Below are 9,441 nucleotides of genomic sequence, written 5' to 3'. Positions count from 1 at the left end.
CAAGGATTCACCCACGTTTACCCCCAGGTAGTTCTGGTGTGCTGGCCATCTCGGCTTCCAGCGCACGGGCGTGTGTTTGGTATGCCGAGACTCGCAACTGAAAGATGCATGGGCTCCGTGATGTGAGTTTGCTCTAGTCCGACCCTAGCAGCCATCAATGTACTCGTGGGATGCTGAGACGCCAGCAAATTAGGCCCTACCCGCAGCTTCTGTCGAGATGACTTCAAAGAGTCATCCTCTTTGGGGCATATCACTGTTCGTGAGATGCTAAAGATCGAGGCGCAATCGAGATGTCCCAGTCGCGCATGGCGAGCAACGCGCGCGTCAAGAACAAGAGTCCTCACCAACTTCCCTGGCAGCTGAAACGCGTGGGCGTGGAAGGGGTTCGAACACACTTGGCATGTTCGCAGTCCTGATCAATTCGTCGACAAGGGTTTAACAGCATCTCACCCCACCAGGGCTAGACGGGTGTAATGGACCAGTCTGTTGAGACAAACACTTCTGCCCACAGGGAAACAACGCAGTTCGATGGACGGGAAACTCTCGTGCAGACCTCAAGGCGGCACTGCGCAGAGGGACTTGCGACTCTGAGTCAATTCATGTGCCAAGGTACAAAACATTTCGAGGGCAGAAACACGAACGCAGTGACAGAGTTGACGACAGTCGCCCGACCAGTTCACACACGCAGCGTCGGGGCCCCGCTGCCGACAGCTCCCTTGTCGACTCGAAAGCATTGAGAGAGCGACAGTTCCACTGTCTTCAGAATATCTAACAAAGTCGAGCCAAATTCCCTGCAAGGAACGTGCCGAGTTCGGAGAAGTAAAAAAACGTGTGCCGTCACAGGACGTCACAGAACCCTCTCTCCTTCCGACGCCAGAGAGCGGCATGCTGTGTAGTAAAGGCTGTGTAAAAGGACCACGGCTGTCTAGGCTTTCACCTTCGCCGCGAAAAAGCGCGAGGCTGCATAATGGAAACACTTCTTTCTGGCCGACCGCTTTCCAGAGTCAAACCGTGGTGTCACCATTGTCCTGGCTTGCTCGACTCCGCTGGGTTGCCATCGTCCCCCGCCCAGGCAAAGAAGCAAACTGCGTAGGAGGGTAGCGTTCTTCCAGGAAGAAGAGGACTGTGTAGCCCGTTTCGAGGACCAAAGAGCCTAGCAGTTGCATGTGTTGTCAACAGAATCTATGTTGTGTGACAGGAGACGACTTGGCCCTGCAGTGAATGGTTTCTCAGTTCTCACTGGTAGCTGAGTAGATTAACTGCCTCGGGGGCGCGGCTACCTTTGCATCTGAGCGTAGAATCAAGGGGAAAATGACAGTCTGGGCGTGGTAGACCAAATGCTGGTGAAGTGATCCCGAAGCGGGTCCTCGAGTTTTAGCAGTGCCCAGGTATGTGTAGACGCGGAAAGAGTTCACAGGGATGTCCTCTTTCGCGGTTTTTCACTGAGGGCTGTTTTGTGGAGTGTAAGCTGACAAACACACAGAAAAAGAAGCCCCTGAGACCACGGACTGGTCGAAGGCGGGAAAGATGCTTACTTTTGCTTCTGCGGTCGCACGCGACGGCCGCGAGAAAAAAAGCAGTCCTATTTTGGGGGAATGTGAGTTCATATGCATGGCCCACTGTGTTTCATGGGAGACCACTGTTCACGAAAAACTGTTTTCCCTGATGAGAAAGAGAAAGTAGCAAACAGCCCCGCGCCGATATCCGATAACCACACCGAGGCAAGGCGGAGTGCGCGGACCTCCCTCCTTGGCCAGGCGCACATTCTCAGGGCAAGACTGCGATGCGTTTTAGAATGGTCCTGACGCGTTCGAACCGTTCCGAGTTGAAAGCACATTGGAAAGTCCTTTGTCTCCAGAGAACCTGCTATGGCCGTTAGATTTTGCCGTACTCATCCCGCTCCAGTCTGACAAGCTGCAGAGACCACCTCAGACGGCCTTACCATTTACAATTTTATATCTACTTCTTGTCGAAGCGGTGCGGATAAGGATTCACGTTACTTTCTGGCCCCTGAAGCGAGGTGCGCGTTTCCGGATAAAACACGCAGACTCGCAGCCTTCTCCCAGTCAGCCTCCCCCGAAGCCATTCTCTGGGCCTGAGTTTGGGGGTTCCGAGATCCTTCAGCTTTCTGGAGGAGATCCGTTTCAGCCCATGTTCATTTCTGCATTTTTTTCTGGTTCTCGAGAGCCGTACCTAAACCGGCAAGACTCTTGCATGCGCGTGCATGCAGTCGCTGAGCTGACAGAAAAGTTGAGTGCTCCCGACAGGGTTTTTTGACCGATTCCCAAGAGCCGCTTACGGACCAGGAAAACATCCAAAGCGTGACTTTCCAGAACTGTTCACTGGCGTCCTTTTCTTGTGCCGACTGAGCACGCGGGGCCTTTCCTTTCTCTCCATTCTTCGGTCTCTTGAAACGCGCCTTTCTCGTCGGCTGAGAATCGCTCTCAACTCTCCACTCTGCCTCGCGTTTTTGGCGTGCTCAGTTTCCTTGAGAGTTGCGCGGATAACAATTCTTCTCGCACCTTGTCACTGCTCCCACCATCGCCCGTCGCCAACGGGCTTCCAACGCGTTTTCTGGAGCAGGCTATCTATTTGTGTCCTGCGTCCTCGCGAAGCCACGCCTCCAGACCGCGACTTTGTCACGTCCACAAGGGCACATCCAGGATCCACAAACTCGCCCAGACGCCGCCACGACCGCCTCTTTTGCTTTTGAATAGGCACAGTCGCTCCCTTCTGCTCCAGAGGATTCCCTTCAGGATCGAATCGGCATTCTCACGCGGTCGGGGAAAAGGCCCCTTAGAAGAGCTGCCACAGCTTCTCCAACTTTCGTCACGATGGTAAGTCGCCGCGTCCTGAACTTGTGCAGCTTCACAGGAGTCAAAGAACCAGTCTTTTCGCCTCGATCCAGTGGGGGGTTTTCCTCCGGGGGCGGCTCTGGGAGTTCTCTGTGCGGGCGGAAGCTCCACAGAGAAAAAAGGACACCCCCCTCTGTTCGGCTGCTCACGCAAAAAATCGCTCTGCCAACAAAACACGCCTGACAAAAAGACGCACCACTATGAGTAGGAGACGCCTGGCATGGCGGCACTGCGGGAAAGCGTTTCAGAACTGGTTTTTGGACTCGGGCTGCCTGGTAGAACGAAACTCCCAGCGCTTTCCTCCACGCCAAAACTCTGAGGACGCCTTCTCCCTGGTGTCGAGACACAAACGGAGTGAATGGGGGGTGAAACTGAGGCCGGGATCTTCATGGGAAAGCAGTAACTGCTAAAGCCGCCGTGAAAATCGAACGCAAAGTGGTTTTTCTCTACGTGTTTTGCATTCCATGGCTCTGGAGGCATCTCTGTCCTGAGTGTTTCAATCCGGTGTGTCACGTGTCGAAACTTCGCTGGTGCGTTATTTAGGGCAAGGCGAAGAAGACGCGGAAGTTTGCAGCCGTGAAAAGGCGCATCAACCCAAAGGACGAGAGACTGTAGGTTTGCCCGTCTCAATCGCGGCCTCGGATTCATGCGTTGTTTTTTGTTTGCGCTCCGTCAAACATCCGGCTCCAAGGTGGTTCTCGCAGCCCATCACGCGCTAGGCCTCCACTCTCGACACGCGGGGTAGTTTCTTTTCCGGGAGAAACAGGCAGGTATCAGGAGTTCGCGTGCATGGGAAAGACCGGAGGCGCCGTCGTGTGTGCAATCTATGACGCAGGAGTCTCTCGAGAGTGTCTTTCGCAGTTCCGTCTCTGTCTCGGGTGTTTCGCGCCACGGCGCTCTGAACCCCGTCAGTCGCGGGTGTGCGCTGTCTCCCTCGCTTCAGGAAGAAAGACGACGAGAAGAAGGCTTTGCGGGAGGCGAAGAAAAAACAGAGAGAAGAGACCATTCGAGAACAGTAAGGCCCGACCCCCCCCTCGTTTGCAAACACGAGTTTTTCTTGGGCAGTCCTGTAGATACGAAGCTGTCGTGCGCACGGCCAGCGCAGCTTGGTTCCGTGTGTGGTTCTTACGTGCCATGGTTCTGAGCTTTGCGTTCAAAGCGTCGGTTGAATTTCTCTGGGGCGCTGGCCCAGTGTGCAGGCGAACAGCAGCATGTTTTTCCTCTATAACACGAACCTCGTCCCGCCCTACCAAGTGATCGTCGACACAAACTTCGTCAACGCAGCTGTCCAGATCAAGACGGACGTGATCAAGGGTCTGATGGACTGCCTCGTCGCCAAGTGTACGTCCGCCCCACAGCCGGCCTCGCCCAGGCGGTTTCCTGCCCGCGAAAGTCGAACTGTTTCGGTTTCCACAGAGCGTTTCGTTGCAGCTGTCCCTGCTGCGCATGCGCCGGTAGCGGGAGCGTCAGAAATGTCTGGCGACCTCAGGAGCCCTCTGAAAACGCGCGTCTTCTGTATCGGGCAGTTTGTTTCCTTCACACAGCCAGAGGCATCTCGCTCGCTGGGCTGCGGCGCGCTCTCTGTGCGGGCCTTGCGGCCAAACAGGAGTCCCGCGGGCTTTTCAGTGGGCGTTCTGTTCGTCGGCTTTCTCCGGTGCGCGTATTTACAGGCATTCCGTGCATCACGGATTGCGCGGTAGCCGAGTTGGAAAAGCTCGGGCACCGCTACCGCCTCGCCCTCGCTCTCGCGAAAGACCGACGATTCAAGCGCCTGACTTGCTGCCACCCTGGGACGTACGCCGACGACTGCATTGTTCGTCGCGTCACAGAGGTACGGAGCCCGACCTGGCGCAGGCTAGCTGTGTTCCCCGACACAAAGGCGAACGCTTTCCAACCTGTTTGGAATACTTGTATGCGTACCCGGAATCGAGGATGTGCGCATATCTCTCAGGACAGTCTCGTTTTCTGTATATGCGTTTGGCACATCCAGGTTTTTACCTGTACATATGTACCGTCGGAGGGGAATGTTTTGGAGCCCACACCTGCGTGGCACTGCATGCAGAGGTAAACGCATGGGATGTGTGTGGAAGGCAGGCTACAGGAAAAGTCGACTTCGCAGGAAAATTGCCCTCAGAGTGTCTCATGATATCTTCGTCTGAGGACCTTCGCGCCGTCTCCCAGCCTGTATGCTGCGGGTTCCTTTTCCGTGCGCTGCCTCAGCACAAGTGCTACCTTGTAGCAACGAACGACAAAGACTTGAAGCGGCGCATTCGGAAGATCCCCGGTGTCCCAATCATCTACGTGAAAAACCACAAATTTGCAGTCGAACGGTTGCCAGACGCTATCGCCTCCGTTCCTTCGGCTTCGAAGTGAGGGAGGAGAACAAGGCCTTTCTTCCCGTTCAAACTTCGCTTGACACGGTTTCGCGTCTTGCCTCTTTCTCCAAGCCACGCGGCTGTCGCCGCCACCTGTCTACGCACTCCTCGCTGATCCATTCCCCTTTTCTTCGCAACAGAGAGGCTCGGCGCATCTCTCGGCTTAAGAACCTAAGGCAGGAAAACACAGCGACGGAGACACCTGGGCCATTGCCACATCCTCCCAGCAACAGGGGCCGCTCCTTATCTGGTCGACTGCCGTTTTCTCGCGTGCTTATTACTACCAAAGCACATGACAAAGCTTCTAACCTCCTCTCCTGTCTCATTGAACACTCGCTCTCTACATCTAATATATATATATATATATATATATACATACATACATACATACATACATACATACATACATACATATATATGTATATATATACATGTATGTGCCCATCTGATATCCTCCAGATGGATGTGGACATCTGTTTACGCATACATATACAGGTGGTGACGCGCGAGTCCTGTAGTTCCTTTCCTGTTTTGGTACGGTTCCCTGTCTCTCGGGGAGACACGTTTCTCTTTTCTCCTCCCTTGTCAAAGCCATCAGCTTGCCGTTCGTCTCCAGCTCGTGCCGAATCGTTTTCGCTGGGGAATAACCACTGCAGAAACTCCTGTCTCCTGTTCTGCGACACACATCACAGCCTCCAGCGGAGCGGTAGGGCGTGCACAGTGGCAGCCGGAGCAGCCTTACCGTGGCACGTGGTTGTGTGCGAAAAGCAAAAAGACTCTTTTTCGCGAGACGAAATCGAGGTCGTACGAGAGGTCGGAGTCGACGGGTATGTTGCCTTCGGTGAACCAATCTGTATGGGGGTTCGACAGTCGCTTTCTCAAGAACGAACGCGCTTTGTTCCCTGGTGCAATTACTGGAGTCTTTTGGTCTGATTCCAAGGACGCAGTGGCTAACTATAGACCAGGAACGTGGCCATCAGGACTATGTTCGTATCGCAAGCATATCACGATTTTCGATCGGTTGGCATAGAATATCAAACCTAACAGGAATTAGTTAAGCAATACAAAAGAGTTGAGCCGTGAAGAGTTGCCCCGCCGAGTATGCCATGATGGGCACGGGGAAGTGTCCTGTGCTTCAGAAGGAACGAAAACGAGAGAAGAACTCGCCAGTTTTCCGTCAGCCCTTTCAGGTGGTTCAGAGCGTTCACTGGAGAGACGACTTCTACTGAATACACGGAGAACCAAACCAGACGCACCTGGTCAGCACACAGACACGGCCACCGGAGTCTCCCTCACTTGTACACACGCTTATGGTCCCTTCTCGCCTAGCGCTTTCTACAAACACCAAATGGGGAAAACCATCTCGGCCGCCTGTAACCGAGAACGCAGTGTGTTTAACTGGGGACGCGCATTGTCCCAGGAAACACACACACAGGTGTTTTCGCCCACGTGGCATATATCTATATCTCTATGTATGTGTCCATCTATCTGTATCTATCTATCTATCTATCTATCTATCTCATTACCAATCTTCGTGTCTATCTATTTCTCTGTCTCTCTACGTGATTCCTCTTCTCCGTTCTGTCCTTTCACGTCTCAGCGCCGCTGCTACAAGTGGCGGTATCGGGGTCTGTCATGGAGGCGTGCGCGCTAGCCTTAACTGAAACTTCACTTAATCTCACAAGTCACAGAATTCCCATATGTTTCCCTTTTGCTGAAGCCTCATCCGCATGCTCCGCAGGTAACGAAATCAATATGCCTACGCAGCTGCAAGTACATATATATATATATATATACGTAGGCGTATGTATGTATTTATGCGATTTATATGCACGTACTGTTCGATCAAGAACATGTGAAAGAGACCAGCAATTTCCGACAGGATGGGAGCGTCTCTGCAATGCGAGGAAACAAGGAGGCAGTTGAAACGCCGAGAAACCGACGAGCCAGCAGATGGGGAGAAGCAAAGTCGCGGGAAGCGTGAGTACAGAAACGAGCACGAGAGACTGGGCAGAGTCACCAGGAAGAGGAAAAACCTCTGCACAGAGCCACAGAACCAAAGAGAGACGTTGAACGCTGCGTACAGCGAAGGCGAGTTGCGCTCGAAAGACGCAGTGACAGCGACGGACGCGTATGAAGACGCGGTGTTCTCAGGAGACGCGATCTCTCTGCATCAGAGCAATCCGCCCATCTCTCTTTTCCTTGACTTTTGGCAGGAGTGTTTTTCTCTTTATCGGTTGGTGTTTCGTTCCGAGTCTTCGCTCTTTGCAGGAGGTTCCCGCCCGTTCAGGATCGCGGGAATGATGCGCGGGTCCGCTTGGGGCGGATACTCGATGAGTCTGTAGGCCTGCATCCACCAGTTGAGGAGCGCAGGCGTGCAGCCAAAATAGACGCAGAGAGAGGGCATAGTGAAGACGACTGCGACGAAGACCACGTGGATGACGCGGGCCTGTCTCTGAGGGCCCTGTGGGGTGCTGAATCCCGAGAACCAAAAGGATCGCCGGGGCCGAGACAACGCAAAAAAGGAGACAGAGCCAGCGCGGGAAGACGCCGAAGAAGAGGAGGAAGAAGAGAGGGACGAAGCGAGAGAAGAAGAGAGCGAAGAAGAGAGAGAAGAGGAGGGAGAAGAAGAGAGCGACGAAGAGAGCGACGAAGAGAGCGACGAAGAGAGCGACGAAGAGAGAGAAGAAGACAGAGAAGAAGACAGAGAAGAAGAGAGCGAAGAGGAGAGAGAAGAAGAGAGAGAAGAGGAGTTGGACCTGGAGATGAGAGAGTTTCGCGGACAAGAGACTGGATTCTTTGAACCAAGGGAGCACGTGGTGGGGAAGGGAAAAGAAACCGTTTTCCAAAGTGCGGTGGAAAGTCTGGGCCAGGAGGGATAACAAGAGAGTGTGGCTGAGGGAAGATGCTTTCCGGCACGGGTCAGTTTCGACAGCTCGAGGCGCCTGGGCCCGAGCGCAGGAACTCGCCACGGCCTCATCGCACCAAGGAACCGTCGAACGAACACGAAGGAAGAAAACGAAGGAAGCAGGGTGGGGGAAATGCACAGGAGTGAGAGTAAAGAGAGTGAAAGTAAAGAGGGGGGAAGAAGTCGAGAAAGAGAGCCGAGAGGGAGCGTGACCGGAAGAAAACGGCAGGACGCCCAGAACGGAACGAGACGAAAGCAAAGAAAAAGTGGAGAAGGGGAGAGAGGAAAAAAGACAGGGAAAGAATCGAAGCAGAAGTTCAAAGGGAGAAAACTCACCACCCTTAACTCGCGAAAGTGAAGCAACGTTTCCGGCAACCGCGCGCGCCTTCTTTTCACAGATACATGGATAAGGTGCGTACAAAATGCACAGAGAAAGAACCAGATGGATCTGTCAACGGATGTGAACGCCTTGCGTTCTTTCCTTAGCGTCGACTCTCGCGAGAAGCTGGTTTCCCTGAACAGGAATGACAGGATCTTCAAGGTTGGGGGTATCTTGTGCAGAGCGTGACAGCTCTGTCAGCGCCACAAAGTTCTCCCTGTCTACACACCCGTACAAGAAAAGCGAAGGATACCTCCAGGAGAAGAAATGTACTCTAGAGGATATACCTCAAAACCCCGTTACCGCCCGAAAGTGGGATTTGCTTCACCAGCAAAGAGAAGCGCGTGTAACTGGCCCAATGTGACTTGAGATGCGCGGCCGTCGCCACAAAAGGCTCTCCGCTTCGACAGCAAAGAATCTTCTAGTTTCTCTGGGCGGAAAAGGAGCGCGGGAATCGGCACTCAAAGAAAGGGAAGACGGTTCTGTCGTGGATATGTCTCTCAAGGAAAGTCTGTAAAGAGTGTGGCTGCATCACTGGGACTTACACAGAACCGCGCCCAATTGCATGCTCTTGGCAAACAGCGAAGCAAAACATCTTTCCTGAGCGGTCCGGGAAAAAGAATTCACCCTGTGAAGAAGCCCTTTCGTTCGAACCGAAAGAAGCAAAGTAGAGGATCAAACTCTCAGATGTTTGCCTTTCACCTCTCTGTGCCTGCATGCAGACGGCCGTGTGCTACTTGCCGACGGCCTGCCGCAGGGGATCCACGAGTGGAGTTCTGAAAGAAAGAAAGAAAACGACAAAGGAGGTTCTTGCGTGCCGTTTGAAAGAAGGTTTGTCTTCTGCCGCTTTTCGGGTTGCGAGCCAGAGCGATGTTCCACTTTTTCCGGGCGGTTTGAAGACACAATGCCTGGAGTTCCGCCGAC

The 9,441-nt window shown here is 53.6% G+C and overlaps 1 protein-coding gene across 1 annotated transcript; it reads left to right on the top strand.

Annotated features, from left to right (window-relative positions):
- Positions 1 to 2,834: 2,834 nt before the first annotated feature.
- NCLIV_010290 (c8orf53 homolog, related) lies at positions 2,835 to 8,112 on the top strand (the record flags this gene model as incomplete). The annotated part of the gene is made up of 8 exons (XM_003880544.1): positions 2,835 to 2,837; positions 3,399 to 3,466; positions 3,799 to 3,870; positions 4,048 to 4,196; positions 4,526 to 4,686; positions 5,076 to 5,224; positions 7,502 to 7,571; positions 7,717 to 8,112. The coding sequence occupies 8 exons, from the start codon at positions 2,835 to 2,837 to the stop codon at positions 8,110 to 8,112; spliced, it is 1,068 nt and encodes a 355-aa protein (XP_003880593.1).
- Between the last annotated feature and the right edge of the window lie 1,329 nt (positions 8,113 to 9,441).

This window comes from Neospora caninum, chromosome IV, assembly GCF_000208865.1.
Source record: "Neospora caninum Liverpool complete genome, chromosome IV".
In the NCBI taxonomy this organism is placed as follows: domain Eukaryota; phylum Apicomplexa; class Conoidasida; order Eucoccidiorida; family Sarcocystidae; genus Neospora; species Neospora caninum.
The sequence above is the reverse complement of the archived record's forward strand: the minus strand, read 5'-3'. Positions and strand labels throughout refer to the sequence as shown.